This window comes from Mustela erminea, chromosome 6 (genome assembly GCF_009829155.1).
Source record: "Mustela erminea isolate mMusErm1 chromosome 6, mMusErm1.Pri, whole genome shotgun sequence".
NCBI classification, from domain to species: Eukaryota; Metazoa; Chordata; class Mammalia; order Carnivora; family Mustelidae; genus Mustela; species Mustela erminea.
The window spans coordinates 59010740-59029847 of NC_045619.1; the positions used below are offsets into that span (position 1 = coordinate 59010740).

The 19108-nt window shown below is 38.4% G+C and overlaps 1 protein-coding gene across 1 annotated transcript in view; it reads right to left on the bottom strand.

Annotated features, from left to right (window-relative positions):
• Nucleotides 1–14837, bottom strand: part of SLC15A5 (solute carrier family 15 member 5) — an 80452-nt gene extending 65615 nt beyond the window's left edge. Inside the window, exons 1-2 of the mRNA XM_032345612.1 lie at nucleotides 14477–14837; nucleotides 10040–10262 (exon numbers count right to left, since the gene is read on the bottom strand). Of these exons, the coding sequence (XP_032201503.1) occupies nucleotides 10040–10262; nucleotides 14477–14837 (584 nt within the window). The remainder of the gene's footprint in view (nucleotides 1–10039; nucleotides 10263–14476) is intronic.
• Between the last annotated feature and the right edge of the window lie 4271 nt (nucleotides 14838–19108).

Here is a 19108-nt window from a genome sequence, read left to right on the forward strand (position 1 = left end):
GAATCTTCCTATTTATTCTACTCTTCAAAGTATGGGTAAACTGAGGAATACTTTGGTTATACCCAGACCATGCATTAAACCAAAGAAATGCGTGTCATTTGAATAAAACTTTCAGTACCTCTTCCTGATGAATAGTATTACAACTACGTACCCATAGCAGTAGTCTGGTTTGTAATTTGGGAGAAATAATCTGTATCTCTCATCCTTTCATTGGGTCTAAGCCCATGCTGTTAGAGTCCCATGGCAGAGGAGGGGTCTTAACATTAATTTAAAAAATTTATTAGGGTAAAATTAAATACAATAAAATATCTGCTTAAATATATAGTTTTATGAGTTTTGGTAAATTTTTCAGTTGGGTAAACACTAATAAGACCTAAGTTTTAGAACATAACACTATCACTAAGGTTTAAAGGGCCAACCTTGTTAGATCAGGCCCATCCAGGATTCTAGGATAATCTCTTCTTTGGTTAATTTAAAAATCAAATTATTAGAGACTTTAAAAAAAGTTTTTATTTATTTTAGAGTGAGAAAGGGAGAGAGAGTGTGTGCACAAGTGGTGGAAGGGACAGAGGGAGAGAGAAAGAGCCTCAAGCAGACTCCCTGCTGAGCAAGGAGCCCAAGGTTTTCAATCCTATAACCCTGACATTATGACCTGAGCCAAAACCAAGACTTGGATGCTTAACTGACTGAGCCACCAAGGCACCCCTAGAGACTTTAGTTACATTGCAAAATCCCTTCACTTTTGCCATGTAACAACACAATTAGGGTTTGAAAAAAACCTAGGAATGGAAGGGCTAGATGATACAGTAGATGAACATTTAATATTTTAAGAAATTTCCAAATGCTTTTCAAGTAATTGTAACATTTTGCATCAACTACAACATAGGTATGAGAGTTTTAATACCTCCACATCTTGGCCAATACTTGGTATATGATCATTCTTAAATTTTAGCCATTTTAATAGATGTGTGTTCGTATCCCATTGTGATTTTATTTTGCATTTCCCTAATAACTAGTGATATTGAGTATCTCTTCGTGTGCTTTTATCCATCTGTATATCTTCTTTGGTGAGATTGCTGTTCAAAACTTTTGCCCATTTAAAATAAAACTAGGTCATTTTCTTATTATTGAATTTTTAAAAAGATTTTATTTATTTATTTGACAGACAGAGATCACAAGTAGGCAGAGAGGCAGGCAGAAAGAGAGGGGGAGGCAGGCCCCTGCTGAGCAGAGAGCCCATGCTTTTATTGTTGTATCTAGGAAATCTTTCCCTAACCCAAGATCACAAAAATTTTCCATCTCTGTTTTAGAGGAAGCCTTGGAGACCTTTACGGTTTCAAGTGAATTCTCACAGCTGCATTGTTGCAAAGGCATGAGTAGGAGCCCTCGTTCTGGTGCAGCCTCTAAGAAGAGGCTAACTTGACTGTGTCTTTTTTACACTTCTTTCCTAATATCAAGTTCATGACACCGCCATTTCCTCATTAATACAAGCTTTAACATTAGAAATTACCTTTCACTCATGCTTCTCGCCAAATTTTATATATTATTAATTATAAATATTGTTTCTTTCTCTTGGAATGATGCTCAAAAAGACATGAATTTGGGACACCTGGATGGCTTGGTCGGTTAAGCATCTGCCTTGGCTCAGGTCATGATCTGGGGTCCTGAGATGGAGCTCCCACCTGAGTAGGAAGCTTCCTTCTCCCTCTCCCTCTGCCCTTCCCCTCTGCTTGGGCTCACTCTTTCTCTCTCTCTGTGTCTCTTTCTCAAATAAATAAATAAAATCTTAAAAAAAAAAAAAAAAGACATGAATTTGAGTGAAAACTCTGATAATCACATGATCTGTGTCTTAGGCTTTTTGGATTTCTGGGTCTTTATCTTTAAAGTAGGGATCATACCCTCCAGTCAGGTTTCTTGTGAAGACTGAATGGAGAACACACACTGGAGCTGCACTGTGCTAAGCTAATGTTGTCATATTCTTCACTTTTCTTCAATCTTGTTTCCAGAAACAAAATGAGCAAGGAAGTTAGAGCGTGGTGAGCAAGGAATAGACCATTTGGAGACGTGATCCGCGCTAAGTGTGATTCAGATCATGCAAGGCCTTGAAGTCCATGGTAAAGAGTTTGGTTTTTATTCTTAGTATATTTGGAAGCCATTTGAAGGTGATTGATCATGGGGCTGAAATGATGTGCTTTTAAATGGAAAAAAGAAAGGATTATCATGTGAGGTCTATGCATGTAGATTATGCATGGTCAGGGCCTGGGAAGACTAATCACAGCTGCTGTAGTCTGGAGGAGGGTTAGAAGTGAACTGGCCTGTGGTTAGCAAAGTCAAGGGAGAGAGGGAGAGAGGTTTGTGACGAATATTTGGGAAGGAGACATGCGCCCAGCTAGCCCTGTGCCTTCTCTGTCCTATAAACATGGTTGCTCATTTTCACCTCTAAAACTTTTTTTAAAGAATTTTATTTATGTATTTATTTAAGAGAGAGAGAGAGTGCAGGAGTTGGGGGAGGGACAGAAAGAGAGGGAGAAGGAGACTTCCCAATGAGCAGGGAGCCTGCCATAGGGCTTGATTCTAGGATCCTGAGATCATAACCTTAGCCTAAGGCAGATAATTTACCAACTGAGCCACCCAGTCACCCCCATCCTTACACCTTTTGTCACTTAACTAAAGTTCCGTGTCAAGTCTCTTTTCTTTTATTCAACATTCTCTTGAATAGAAATTCTCTGAACTTCTAAGATAATCCATTCTGCAATGATTTCACTTTTGTTAGTTTTGTCTTCTCACAAACTGTCAGGCTTCCTGACATGAACGCCTTGTTCTTTGTCTCCATAGGACATAACATGGTTCTAGGAACACAATATAGGGATAGTAAATAAGTAATTGACGAATAACATGGCATCTCACAAAAACCACGTGATCCAACAACAACGTATAAAAACATTTTCCATAATTGACCTAGGAAAGTAATCAATCATCCAACATGGCCATGCTGAGGACTCTGGTTTACTACAATCCACCACCAGAAACTTGTCACAGTGCCAGTGAGAAACAAAGCTAGAGTTTTGTAGGACATTTGGATAGAGCTCTTAGGCTCAGTCTCGGGTCGTCCTGTCGTGCTGCTGCAAGCTGCACACTTGAGTTGCGGCTCACGCAACTAAGAGAAGCTGGAGCTGCAAGCAGTGTTATAGCTCTTTCAATCGGCAGGAAACACTTTTCTTAAATGTTCAATATTGCTGAGAAAATCCAAGAGGACATTGTGTGGCTCCTCGGAACACCACATGGTGATGTAAACTAAATCGCTCTAAAGAGGATCAGGGAAAATTACAATTATTCCAAGACTTCAATCTTGTAAAAGGCAGTTAGAAACAAAAGAATTATAGTGTTGAATAGCTTCATATAGGAAGAGATTTTACACCAAGTACTAAATGTATTTTAACAAATGCCATCCAACCTATTTGATTGTGTAATTTTCTGGAAGAATTACCTAGTACAGGCATGTTTTATATATGTCTTTATTGATCCATGGACAGGATAAGCCATAGATAATTAAGGGTGAAATTGTATATGTATCCACTGTAAAAAAATAAAAGAAATAAAACCCCACAGTCTTCAAACTCACCATTAAGACTCCTTTCATCTCATAGCTCACTAGCAAATTGAGTATATAAAGCACCTCTCACACAGAAAGTCAAAGAGCAAAGCACTAACACAAAATAAATACCAGTGATTAAGGAAAATTGAAAGCAGCAGTAAAAATATGTTTCTTTAGTCTACTTTTAAATACAGACTGGGAACTGCAAATAACTGGGAGTACATGTAAGTCTAATTTTTTTATTTTTTTTTTTTTGGGGTCTTCGTGATTCTATGGCATTGAATACAAATAAGGGAAAGAAAACTTGTTGCTGCAAATCTCAGCAATCCTTTTGAGATTTTTTTTCTTTTAAACATTCACCTTTACTTATTCAGTAATCATGATTGAACTCACTCTTATACTTTGTCATCTCTTAGGCTGTCTCATTTTGACATACTTCAAATTTATTTTCAGTGATTTTAGGGAAAATGGTTTAAACTGGTTTTTCTTAACCTGAGAAGATGCCAAGAGGGAAGGCAAACTCTTGGGTCTTCATGGCAGCAGAGACAATGTACAGAGTTCAGGGAAACTATTTTACTCTGCATTGAACAATATTGAGATAATTCACTAGGGGATTTGTGGTTCTTCAAAAAGAACTGAACTGTTCTTTGAACTGTTTAGAAAAGTCAAGGACACACTTGGTTGCTGACTTCCTGGTGGGTCATGGTCGACAATGGTTGCTTCTTCCAGCATCACTATAGACCTATAGAAGTACTTCAAAGAATACTCTGGTGGTCATGAATTTAGAGAAAAAAGAAGCAAGTGGAAATTTCGCAGTTCTAGATGTTTTTTATCTATAATTTTTTTCAACAGTACAGATAAAGAAAAGGCATCTAATAAAAGAAGAGTGTTGGTTTTGGTGAACAGACAGCATGATTTAGAAAAGATATATATATATATATATATATATATATATATTTTTTTTTTTTTTTAAAGATTTTATTTACTTGACAGAGAGAGATCACAAGTAGGTAGGGAGGCAGGCAGAGAGAGAGGAAGGGAAGCAGGCTCCCCGCTGAGCAGAGAGCCCGATGCGGGGCTCGACCCCAGGACCCTAGGATCGGGACCTGAGCTGAAGCCTTTAACCCACTGAGCCACCCAGGCACCCCTAGAAAAGGTATATTTTTAATTTTTAATCAAGAAATTTGGGAATAGGTCTCACTCTTTCTCTCTTGCTCTCCTTGCCTCTTCTTCTTTTAACTTACTATCATTCTCTTTCTCTCTCTGATCCTCCCTCCTTCTTTTTTTCCCCCAACATTGCAACCATAACAGTTATTCCTGTATATCATTTTCTTATTTCCTCAATTTAAGGTCTTTAGATCACTGTGTGTTTACTGATGAAAATAAGTCAGTAGTCATGTACCTACCAAGTTGAAAAACTACCAAGTGGGGCTTAAAAAAAAAAAAAAAAAGAGCAGTAAGACACAAGAAATTCGCCTTTCTTTCTTTTTTTCCACAAGTATATGTTAGGCAGGAATTCTTGAGTGTATTTCCTGAAAGCTTACAACTTTGGCAAAAGTGAAGAAGGAGTTGTCTGTTGTTATTAGAGTGGGTGGGTAGGATTTGTTAAGCTTGGGTAGAGCCCATGCAAATAGAATTTTGGAAGGTTTAGTGATTTTTTTTTTTTTAAAGCTATTTACAGGCTATTCCTCAGTGTGCAACTCAGATGATATTTTGAGAATTAATACAATTATCCTGTGAACTGCTTTGATTTTGTTGGCTGAAATGTACCTTATAAATTATGATTTTACTATTACAGAATTAAGTAGATTCATGTTTTGTTTCTCTTCACAAGGAATTTCTCATCAGATAGGTTTCCAAGTGGGATGAAAAATCGCTATGAATTGTCAGAACTTTCCAAAGCCGCCTCATACCCAGTATGTGCACCCCAATGATGTCCAGTTCCATTCCTTTTCTTTTCTTTCTATTTAAGTTTATTTATTTATTTGACAGAGAGAGAGAGAGATAGTGAGAGAGGGAACACAAGCAGGGGGAGTGGGAGAGGGAGAAGCAGGCTTTCTCCCAACAAGGAGCCCGATACGGGGCTGGATCCCAGTACCCAGAGATCGTGACCTGAGCTGAAGATAGACGTCCAATGACCATGCCACCCAGGTGCCCCCATTTCTTTTCAAAGTTATCTCTAGACCATGTTAGTATCCCCTTTCCTTATATCTCTGCAATTGTTTTCAAAATTCTGAAGCACTTGATAAAAGTGGTAAACCTTCCCCAGCTATGCTTCCAGTATATTCTGATCTTGGCAGTTGTGGGTGGGGCCTAGGAAACATTTTTAAATAAAGCCTGTAAATGATTCTCAAAACCAGACAACAGCTTGAGAGCAGTAGTTCTTAAATCTGACTACTTAGGCAGCTAAATAAATAAATAAATTAATTAATTAAAAAAAATCCTGGTCTCTGGATCTCACCTCATACCAATATATATGGAATTTTTGATGCCAAGGCCCAGGAATCAGTATTTTTAAGAGTCCTCAGGTGGCTTTTATGTCAATCTAGGATTGAGAACTTCTGCTTTCGAACAACACTCAACTGAATATGAAAATAGTTTCTGATAAAACATTCCGTGGGATAGTAAGTTTTTACCTTTAGCATTTCCCTAAGATAAAAGTTATTAAGTTCAAGCAAGTATTAACATCAGAATATTTTAGTGTAGGACAAATACTGTGTACAGTCAATCTGAGTACCAGATACTCAAAATTTCTGGGATAGAATAAGTTAGTCTCTAGATTTTTTTTCAAGAACTCTACCAATATTCTATTTGGACTTTTCAATCACGTATAATTCACTCTGGTAACTAGTTAGGAACAGACAATGATATGCAGATTGGATGCAAATTACCAGGTGAAGTAAGTAGAGAAATGTGGAAGCAAGATTTGAAGTTAATTGCAGTAGAATTTAAAATTATGGTTATAGACAGACTTAATTATCCACCTTTCTTTTTGCTTCCAGAAAAGATTCTGCACAGGTGTATTTACCTAGATGATCTCTAGCATGGTGACTCTTAATTGCACACCTTAGATTTTGGAAAGTGCTGGAAGAGCCAGGTTCTAATCTAGATAACGGCACAAGGATGCTGGAAGATTATTATGCCTCTTGGTTTCAGGGAGTTTAGCTTTATTCTTTCAGTAAGGTACATAGTTGAGGAAGATCCAGTACCAGATGGTAATGTTGGCTGGGAGTGGTTTTCTCACCTACACTTGGCAGCTCTACTCGGAAGTGGTGCTTTCAATGCTCGAGACTTCAGTCTATACTATTTAACATAATCACTAGGAAGCTTTAGGTGGTAGAGATGCAATGACACATCTCATTAAAGGTCATGTAACTAGGAACATCTGACATCTGTGCTGAAAATAGAACTGGATGCAGCCTTCAAGTGGTTACGGATTCAAGTGGTATGCTGTTTTTAAAGACACTAAGGAAATTCATTATATTAGCCAAGTTTGTACTTTCTAGAGGTGTTTTTTCGACATGGAGAAATAGATTTTAAATGAAGGCGCTGCCCATTTAAAGATGGCTGCCTCCTCAATGGGTTCCCTCTCACTCAGAACTTAGACAATGATTTTAGCTGATTTGTCATTTAATAACAATAGTTACCCTATTTTGAATACCTATGATGTGCTAGGATCCTTTATATATGAGCTATGCAGCCGCCGTCCAGCATAGTCCCATTTTGTGGATGAGGGACTTGTGCCCGGAGAGGTGAAGGGACTTGCTGAAAAGCAGAACACTTCTGTGACAGAGCCAGGATCCTGTCAGCCTTCAGGCTGCCCCGTAAGGTCTCTGTCCATGTAACCACCCACCCCTGAAGTGTGTAGAGCAATAGAGTTAATATATTTTTCCGTAAATTACAAAAAGCATCTGTCCATATAAATTGCCCTGTAGCTTGGTACTATAAACTTAGGAAAAAACCCCAAAACTGAAACCACCAGATTGAGCCTTTAAGAAGCTTACCATCAAGACAGTTCTGCATCCAAGAGTGACACCTTGACTTTAGATTCCTCATGCACATTTCTAGGTGTTTTTTTTTTTTTTTAAAGATTTCATTTATTTATTTGAGAGAGAGCATGAGCAGAGGGAGGGGCAGAGGGAGAATCAGACTTCTCACTGATCCAGGACCCCAGTGTGGGGCAGGATCCCAGGACCCTGGGATGCTTAATGGCCTGAGCCAACCAGGCACCCTACATTTTGAGGTGATTTAACTTTAGGTTTTAAAAATTATGAATGATTCTTTCCCTCTTTCTTTCTTTCTGTTGTCTAAAAATTTATTTATCTATCTTTAGGGGAGAGAAAGAGAGAGAAAGCATGAGAGTGTGGTAGGAAATTCGAAGAGAAGGGGAGAGAGAGAGAGAATCTCAACACATTCCCCACTGAGCACAGAGCTGATGTGGGCTAGATCTCTTGACCCTGAGATCATGACCTGAGCAGAAAAACAAGTCAGATGTTCAACCAATGGAGCCATCCAGGCGCCCCTGCACGACTCTTTTTATTAGAGATTTTAGTGAAATTAGGAAATAATAAAAACCACATTGAAATGTGTTCATCCTAAATTCTGTCCTGCTCGCACTGCAGAAATTCATTTTCACCCCACTACCCATCCCCCCCTTTAAAGGCCTAAAGTACAAACCCATTGGGAGTCCCCCCCTTTTCCCAAAGGAAATATTTCATTCATATAATGTCTCCTTTGTAATCAACACTGAGAAATGTCACTTTGATTAAACACAACTCTGAATGACTAAGACCATAGTACAATAAATTCTCCAGAGCTATCTTTCAGAACAACTGATTGCTCTCCAGTCTTAATCCTCCAGAGTCTTATTTAATCAAAATGATGTTGCTAATTAAGGATTAAAACCTCCGAATAGAATAAAAAAGAAGGATTTTTCTTTCTCCTTTGGGCAGGTCAAGGAGGCAGAATTTGCTATAAGGAAGTAAAGAGTCCCTTCCACCTTTGGTAAAACTGCATTATTTTCTGACATTTGGACTGAATCCAAAATAGACCTGAGTGCTTTGTAATATTGATATAATGGGGGGGGAAAGAAAAGGAGAAAGAAAGGAAGAAAAAAAGAAAGAAAGAAAGAAGAGAAAGAAAGAGAAAGAGGGAGAGAGAAAGAGAGAGGGAAAGAAAGAAGGAGAGAAAGAAAAAGACTGCCTTGGATAGTTAAATATACTGGGATTATTTATGCTAAGTTTTTTTTTTCATTTAATGCTTTAAATATGAGTTTTCTTTAAACGTTTTGTCTGATTCTCTCTGTGCCTTGATTTTTTCCATTGCTAACATTGGTGGAAAGACAGAATATTTAGAAAAATGTTGACAACTCATTTCACAGAGAAGAGGGAACAAAAGAATGTATCTCAGATGTACTTGACATTCACTGATGAATAATAACAAAATATTCTACCTTAAGATCAAAAATTTTTCTTGAATTTGTATTTGATAATAAAAACTGGTTCCTTAAAACTGCATAAAACTGTGTAAGAACTCACTGGGAGAGAAACGGATTCCCAGGAAAGTGGTTTGATTTTCACGGAGTACAAACTCTTAGGTGTTAAGGGTGAAGTGGATTCCAGACAGAAGGTTGGTTTATGTTTCCACAAATTGTAAAATACTTTTTCTGTCCTTTTTATCTTTTCTCTGCACTGCCTGTGAATTTATAATCTCTGCCCAATTCTCCTCTTACAGGGTAGACAGGGCTAGTCACAGCTGCCATCTGGGATCACCTACTATGTGCCAGATTTTCTGCCTGCAAGACACATATTATTGCCTCTAATAAAACCTAAGAAGAGGGATTATGATAAGTCTTCACAAAGATTAAACTGAGAGGGCACCTTTGTGCTCATTCAGTTAAGCCTCCGCCTTCAGCTTGGGGCATGATCCCAGGGTCCTGAGATCGAGCCCCACATCCGGCTCCCTGCTCAGTGAGGAGTCTTTTCCCTCTGCCACTTCTCCTGCTTGTTCTCTCCCTCTCTCTCTGTGTGTTTAATAAATAAATAAAATTTAAAAAAATGATTAAACTAAAACTTATAGAGAATAAACGACTTTACCAAGGTCAGACAGCTTGCGTTAAGTACAGTTGAGTCTGTTTGGCTCCAAAGCCACCTTCTGTTGGGTATGACAAGCCACTTCACACTGGTTTATTTGGAAGGTAAATGTATCAGCGTGCTTCCAGAAGGTGCTGGTAAGCTGCATTCATCTGTACCTGACTCATGGGCTCCCACACTTACTGGCTGAATCATTGTCCAAGGCACTGTCACGTTGTCACTTGACCCAGACCAGTCAATAACAAACACTGAATTACTGCCATCAACATGGGACCAGAGGGCAAACAAGAGAAATCCCAGGAGGGAGAGGAATGTTGTAAGGCTCATTGCACTCCTAGCCAGTGGTGCTTACCAGTTAAAAAAAGACATTTGTTTCTGGGATCCATGCTCCTTAAGGCTGTAAGCACCCGGTGGACAGACGATGGCTCTCAGTCCTCCTGTGCCAAGGCAGATGGCCAGCAACGCTAAGTAAAACAGCCTCTTCTGCTCCTTTTTTGGTATATGGTTAATCATATGGTGAGTGCCTATATAGAAATCTCCCAAGGGAAAAGCAACCACAGATAACAAAGCAGTGCCTGTAGACAGAGAAAAAAGGAGAATAAATATGGCGTAGACCACCTGAATCACCAAACCACATTTTAAATAAGGTTTTTCCTCTGAAAGGAGCAGCATTGTGTGATTGTCTTCTTGACATACTTGTTAGTCACTGCAGTTCTGGAGACAGGATAATTTTTCTAAATGTGAACATTTTCTTCATTATGGGTTTTAATTAATCCAGAGGCCTAGTTTTTCCCCCCTTAGACTTGACCTATCTTCTCTTGCAGGGTATATAAGCAAATCATGTCCGTTTTAACAAAATTGGGAAATATATAAGAAACGAGAGGTGCCTGTCATCTCACCCCCCCAGAGAAAACCACTGTTAGTAAGGGTTATTTTTTCTCAGTCACATATCAGACTTGTCAGTAACTTTTAACTTTCTTGTTAAAGAAAATGTTTGACAGAGAACATTATCATAGAGGTAACAAGAACATAGATCCCTTTGCCTTTTCTACTTCTCTTTCTCCTATTCATATGCCCTTTGATTATTCTCACTTCTTAGGCCACTGAGCAGAGCCATCTTGGCGAACACAGAGGTGAGAAGGTGAGGTGGGTGATTCCGTACTGGGCAGCAGGAGGGGGAAGACAGGCAGGGACAAGGGGCGGGAGTCCATCCTCTTCTCCCTTCCATCTTGCAGGGAGTAAACGTAAACATTTCCCTTGTTGGTAGAAATTATAATTCAATGCCATACTTTTGCTAAGCTCTTTGAATTCTGTAGAACATTTTTATGTATTATATTATTTCATCTTGGAAAAACTTGGTGATGTCAGAAGATAGATTTTCTTCTAAGCTTTTAAAAAAAACAAAACAAAACCAAACCCAGGTTCAGGGAGGTTAAGTGACTTGCCCAATGTTATAGAGTATCCCAGATATATATGCTACTTTTCATAATTCCTATCAACTGGTCAAATCATCTTTTGTGTGTGTGTGTGTGTGTGTGTGTGATCAATTTGATTAGTCAAAAATGGCTTCTTCCTGTTATTTTTGTCCTCCATTTTATTTTCATATTTTTGGTATCATTTTTTATATGGCGGCTGTATGTGGTTAGTTTTCTCAGTTGGACTATAAGTTCCTTAAAGGCAGAAATTAGGGTCTAATGTTTTATCTCCCTTACAACGACTTTTACAACCTGAAGAATATATGCACTCAATATGTGGTAACAAATAGATTTACCATGAGAACAGGCCCTTTATATAACTGAGTTTGAAACATTTCCTATGAAGTTTGGCCAGATATGATATCAACTGCTTTCTCCCTGCCACTCAATCCTCTGTATCTCTGGAAGTATGATGTGAGGCCTGGGGAGGCTAAGGATTGTCCATAGGGGATGGGCCGAGAGTTATTTCTTGCAGAAACCATATGCTTAAAGACAAAGCACTTTTAGTGGTCCATTTGTGTAAATTAGAAAGACACATTCCTTCCATCTTTTGAGGAAATGTCATAGTGTATTGATTTCATTAGATCAAAACTTTATTTTTATCTTGTAAAACTGAAGTAATGAAAATACAAGTCTATGACATGTATGATAGAAAGTCTCCTCTTTGATATGTGCTATATTGGGCACTGCATATTAAGCGCACATTCTCGGTAGCTTTGTATAAAACACCAGGATGTGTCATAGCCTCTGCTGGGAGCTAGCAAGTCCATCAAAGAGGACAGATAACCAGGTGGAAATTAGATTTTAATGTGGTAAGTGAAATTATAGAGGTATGATTAGAATGTGGTTAAGCAATGTGGGTCTTGAAAGAAGGACAGGATTTTTCAAGTCTTGGCTATGGGGTAGGAAGATAAAGGAAGGTTGACAATTTCAGGCATAGAAAAAAAAATGCATAAGTAACAGTAGAGAAGTAGGGGATTAGAGGCAAGCAAAAGTTCAGCAGGGTTGAGGTCATATACTGAGAGAAAAGTCTAGAAAGTTAAATTTGGGACAGATTGTAAAGATTCTTATGTACTAAATTGGATTTTGTTTTTTAGATAATAAAGCCGATATATAGATTTATTCTATAGACTTATATAGATCTATATAGACTTATTCTTGTTTATCCTTAGTGTTGTAAATAGAAATGTAAATGTAAATAGAAATGGAGTCATACTGACCTCCAATAGCCCAGCAAGTAGGCCAGTGTAATGGTCAAGAAAAAGAAAGCCTCATTTTTGAGCTAAGGATTAGCATTTGAAACAGAAGACACATTTTTGGTAGAACCTCTGACACTCAGTGACTGGTTGGAATTTGATGGCAGCCATGAGCGGGGACCCAAGGAAATAGTTTTTAGTAAGAAAATGAACGGATATGGAGTTGACTTGGGTCTTTTGTTTGTCAAATTCTAAAATCGGGACTCAGTCCTAGTCTGATGGCTTCCGTGGGAATTTAGACTGATAGGAATTGCCATGTTAAGTAAGAAGTTGCCAAGTGCCCTGGATATGGCCTGTTACCAAGTCAAGAAGAGCAAATCATTCAGACGCTTGCTTAAACATCTCCTTATCAGAAAACATTTCCTGATACAGAACAGCAACCATGTCACTGTCTAGTCTGCTCTGTCTCCACCCCCTTACCCTCCTATATATTTCTTTGTAACACTCCTGAGCACTTGACAAAATATCACTTGCTCATTTATTTTCTCTTTCCCGTACCAGAAAGTCACCTTTTAAAAATTTATTTATTTTTTTAAAGATTTTATTTACTTATTTGACAGAGAAAGGGAGATCACAAGTAGGCAGAGAGGCAGGCAGAGAGAGAGAGAGAGGAGGAAGCAGGCTCCCCCCTGAGCAGAGAGCCCGATGTGGCGCTCAATCCCAAGACCCTGAGATCATGACCTGAGCCAAAGGCAGATGCCAAACCCACTGAGTCACCCAGGTGCCCCAGAAAGTCACCTTTGACAGAGACGAGACTGTTTTCTTTTCTGTTGCATTCCCAGATCCTGGGAGAATGCATGCCACAGAGCAGTCATTGGAGAGTATTTGTTGAATGTTGAGTGAATATTTGCCATACAGAGACTTTGTTTTTACTTAACAAAACTGACACAGTGAAGAGTTATAAGTTTGAATCACACTCTAAGTGATGAATGGTGAATGGTAATTTATCATCGGAAACTGGGGGATATATTGAATACCTGATATCCATCCCTTCCTCGTTTATCTCTTCCCCTATCCCCCCAAACCTTCATTTTTGCTCCATTTCATAGTATTGGTGAACTACATACTAACTACATACTAACTTTCTAAGTTCCTCAGCTCAGAAACTTGGAGTTAATTTTTGTTTCTCTACCATATTTGTTCTCTTGTTTAGTTGCCAAGTTTTTCATACTTTTTCATATATTCTCTCCTGGATTGACACTTCTCCTAGACCATCCTCCTGGGATATCCTGATCTCCTGCTATTGAACCTCTCACTGTGGTCGCCTCTCCTGTTTACTGAAGAAAAACACTTCCCAGATGTGTTTCATCATATCTTCAGTGACTCCTTGATGTCCAGAAGAACAACTTGAACTTTTTAGCCCAAAATTCTAGACTGTTCATCAACTTACTTTCTATACCTTATCAAGCAATCTTGATTTTTCCCCATTTCTCACGAGCACGTCTCTCCCAAAGTTTTGTAGATATATGTTCACTCCCAGTGTTTTTTAGATATATATATATTTTTTCTATGTGAAGGAGCTTAGTGTAGCATTTAAATTCATTCATTTATTTAGCATGTAGCCATAGTTCATAATCTAGAAATCATGTCTCCATATTCAATCTTAATTACTCTATGACTAATTAAAAACCACCTTTTCATGAAAACATTCTTCAATTATTCTACATGAACTTCAGAAACCTTTTTAGCACATTTCATCTTAGTTGTGAAGCAGATGAACTTCCTGTTACACATAGAATTTGTCACGAATTTGGGCTTGGGGTAGGAGGGGGGAAAGAGAGTGGGTTTGAAGGAGTCCAGAAGACAGATATGTAAAGAGATAATTATTATAAAATATAATCAGTGCAGCAATATAGGTATCAAAGGATACACACACACACGCACATGCACATGCATTTACTAGCATCCCTCCAATAATACAGAGAACTAAGTAAATTGAGACAACATTCTTACTTCATTTATCACATTTTATACTCAGAGCAAGATAAGGATAAGAGTAAAAATCCTAACACAAATCAATTAAGTTGCAAAACGATCCAGTCAGAAGAGGATACTCACCTAGAAAATGTAGACATAAGCAAGCACATACCAGCTTGTTTCTTCCTAGACAGACATCAGCAAGCCATCCCGCAAACATAGGGCTAATTATTGAAGTTCCAATAAAACACAAGTTCAAAATGGCTGCCTGGTAATTGGGATAGCCAAGCTTGACAGTGCAAAAGGGGATCATGTTGCAGACGACTTCAAAGAAAGTGAACCTCTCACACATCTCCACCAGAAGCAAACAGATTCCAACCCGAATTTTTTTCACAGCATGTGTTGAAGAGAAATAACCAGTATGTCTTTGAGTTTTTTCTTTCTCGCAGCTGTGATGTAAAGATACTTTCACATCCGTGGTTTTAAAGTCTATAACAGACATGACTGCCCTCCTTAAATGCAACTTATGTCAGTGTTTTGAACTTAGTGATTTTTTTTTTACTCCCACCCTTCTAATGAAAAAATAAATAAGATCTTTGCTTTGAATTTCACAACTCCATGCTAAAGTTTCGTGGGGTTTTTTTGCACATTAACGTGGGGGAGCACCGGAGAGGAGACACAAGTATTTAAATGTTCATGGTAGCCCAGTGTAGCCAAATCTGACTTGTTTGTCTAATTATTTAGAAGCTAATTAGGCTCTTCCTCCAAACTTATATTGTATTGCATGAATCCTGTTGCATACGTGTGGAAACTCATCTGCCTCACACTGATAAAGGTTTAAATACTGAGGCAAAAGAAGCAGTTTTTCAGGAGAATTTGAGCACTAGATCAAGAAATAATTTGAGTCTAATAATTTCTGATACTTTAATTAAACAAGCCAGAACAGCACCAAGAGATAAAGCGTGAAAGGAAATCTGTTTTGAGGGGGCAGGATACCTTATCATTATTACATTTCTTGTTATTTTTGGTTGGAATTCTGATAAGAAAGCTAATTAGGTAACATAAGTGCTAGTACATTTAGGTAACAAGCAGAGTTTGCAAGAAAGTAATTTAAGTGCACTAATGAAAGGAGAAAATATTAAACAAAACCCTTTTCCTTTAAGTTGACCCCATGCTTGTAGAACAGCCTCTCGGAGGAAATCAGAATCAAAAGGTGATTTTTGAGTCCTTATTATTAGTCAGCAGCAGGAACACAGCAACCATCCTACACAAGCTTTGGGGAATATTGGATCTGGTATCACCCTGACCCTCCTCCAGCTGGGTGAATGGATGTTAGCATTCTATTTTGGAAAGCATGAGGGCACCAATTAAGCTAAAAAAGCAGCAGCAAAAGAGAACACTTGAACATTTAGGGATTTAGCTGCAAGGACATAGGAAGACAAGGAGATGGAACTATTGGGTTAAAGTCATAATAATTCAACACACAGGGAGTGAGTATAGGAATGTTAATTTTATGTTGGAGTCAGAAGCAAAAGACTGATAAGGGCTTTTGACTCTGATTCTTATCTTTTGACCTGAGAGATTGGGAGCAAACACTTTGCTTCAGTTTCTTCTAATAGTTTCATTCTATTTTCATCTGCTCAGCCGTCTTTGGTAACAATGCCCCATTTTTTTCCTTTGCGTAGAGTGACCATGCAATTTATTACCTAAATTCGAACACTTCCGTGAGTGAAAATGAAGCTATTTATAGTTATTCCTGAAAAACACATATAAACTGGGACCATCTAGGGCAAGTCCCAACATACGGCTTCCCTTTAGGGAATAACTTCCATCTATGCCATGGGATCTTGGTGGGGTTTTCTTCTGGCCAGAGGAATCAATACATGGTGCAAGGCCATCCTCTTACATTTTCTCCCCAAGAATTTTAATCATGGAGCGGAATGACTCCAGTTTGGACAAGGGAGCTAAGTCATTCAGATGGCAACTCTCAGAAAAGGGATGGTTCTAGAGCTTCTGATGGAAAATTCAGTACCATCCTGGCTCTTATCCTTCAGGAGACATGATTAGTTTTTCCTCTGTAAAGGACTCACTTTCCAATCAACTCTAGATTGACTGAAGTAGCCGTGTTTGATTTCTGTGGTTGGTAGAGAACCCTAAGTGATACTTTGTGTTGTTTGCCCCAGATTCAGGGAAAGTTTTTCCCAAGCCCCTGGGTATGCATTTAACCAGCCCCTGACAAAGGACTCCCGCAGGATTGTATCATAAATTAGGTAGTCCTGACCCTTTCCAGGGCCGGATCCTAAGTATGTTGGAATCCTTCAGCTGTAGTGTGTATCCTTGTCCCCCAAACAGACCACAGGTAGTGGCAACCTGTGGTTTGGAGACCGTCGAGTCAGGGAGAACAGCAGCAGTTGCTGAGTAGATTTAAAGCAATAGGAAACACCTCTTTTTTACTGCTGTCTCTCAAAACTAGGCTCAGAGGGAGCATAGACAACTACCGGTTCTGCGTGAGAATGACACTTGACAGGGAATATTGAATGCCATCATCTTTATACAAACCTGAGCCCTTGAGTGCGGGCTTCTGCATCCTTCAGCTTCACGCAAACTTTCCCCCACCCCAAACCTTGGGTTTGTTCTCTTTCTCCCTCCACCTCCATTAATAAAATCATATTTTTCCTCCATTTTAACAACAATGTATGTACGTTGGACCCAACGTGGAAAATATCTAGAAATAGAAATGAAGTGAAAGTTTTTGCAGAATTTACTTTGATCTTTTCCCCCATGACTATTTTTTATTAGTAGACTTTAAATATTTAAATTATATAGTTATAGGCAACTACTGTATAATGCATTTTTATCCGTTTCGTAGGTAATTTAACAGTCCATTATGAAGTCTTTGTGAACATAAATTTTTATGGTTGTATTAATAGATATATCACTCACTTAACTCTTCCTCCATTTTTGGTTGGTTACATTTGTCTCAGATCAGTTATAAGCCAGATGTTCTTTAACTTTTCATTATAAATGCACATCTAAAAGAAAAAACATCCTTATAAACAATGCTGGAATGGGTATTTGTTCATAAATTTCCCACGTTCCCACATTATATTCTTTAACATGTTTTAAAAATTCCAGTTAGTGTACGGTGTAATATTCATTTCAGGTCTACAACTTAGGGATTCAACACTTACATATGACACCTGGTGCTCATTACAAGTGCCTTCCTTCATCCCCATCACCTATTATACCCATCCTCGCCCCCCCAATCTGGTAATCCTCAGGTTCTTCTCTATTGTTAAGAGTCTGTTTCTTAGTTTTCCTCTTCTTGTTTCTCCCTATGATTATTTGTTTTTTCCACAAAACCAAATTATGTAAAGAGCCCAAATGTCCATCCACTGATGAATGATAAAGAGGTGATATGTGGGACACCTGGGTGGCTCAGTGGGTTAAAGCCTCAGCATTCTGCTCAGGTCATGGTCCCAGGGTCCTGGGATCGAGCCCCACATCGGGCTCTCTGCTCAGCAGGGAGCCTGCTTCTCCTCTCTCTCTGCCTGCCTCTGCCTACTTGTGATCTCTGTCTGTCAAATAAATAAATAAATAATCTAAAAAAAAAGAGGTGGTATGTATGTGTATATTTATACACACACACACACACACACACAAAGGTGGTATATATATGTGTGTGTGTGTGTGTACATATATATATACATATGGTATGTGTATATATTTATATATACACACATACTATCACTCAGCCATCAAAAGAATGAAATTTTGTCATTTGCAGTGATGTGATGAGGGTATTATTTCACTAAGTGAAAGAAGTCAGTCAGAGAAAGACAAATACCATATGATTTCACTCTTATGTAGAATTTAAGAAACCCACGTTGTATTCGTAGACTAGTATATAACAGTATTACGGAGTTAGAATGTGAGGAAGTTTTCAGGCATGCAGACATAAGTCAATTGCAATACAAACTTCAGGTTTTGTTTTGTTTTGTTTTTTAATTGGAAACCCTATGTTGTTTTTGGGATGCAAAGGCTATACTTACCACTAGAATTCTTTTTTTTTTTTTTTTAAGACTTTATTTACTTATTTTGACGAGAGAGAGAGTGAGTAAGGACAAGCAAGAAGGCTTGTAAGGGCAGAAGGAGAGGGAGATGCAGGCTCCCTACCCAGCAGGCAGCCCAATGCCAGGCTCAGTCCCAGGATCCTGGGATCATGACCCGAGCCACTCAACCAGCTAAGCCACCCAGTTGCCCCAACACTAAAATTCTTCACTGGCAAAACAAAAGTCATCATGTGTGGGGTAATAATGTTGACGAAACTTACAGGTATTGGAAAATGTGTCTTATTTAATATGGAAAATTAGTCAGGAGCTCATCTGATGAACTATGATCCTCCATGGTTTTTACTAAGCATCTGGAGTGTGAAAGCATTAGATCCCGTGAGGGCTGCAAGACTGTGCCAGAAATGGAAGCCCTGCTTTTAAGGAGGCTGTTTTTAGTAATGAAGGATTATAAAGTATTTTTATAATCTCCAAGTTGATTATAACTTTTGAGAAAACTGTAGTAGTTTCTAAAATGGTCTTACAATGTGTTACTGTAACACTTTCAAATTTTATGTACATTTGCGGATTGACTTTTCATAGGTCCTCTCAACATGTAATAAGCTTTTTAAGGGACAGGCTTTTCTAGCTCAATAATTCTCTGTATATGAAAAGCACAAAGGTCATTTGAAGATATTTATTCTTTTAGGCCTATTAATTCCAT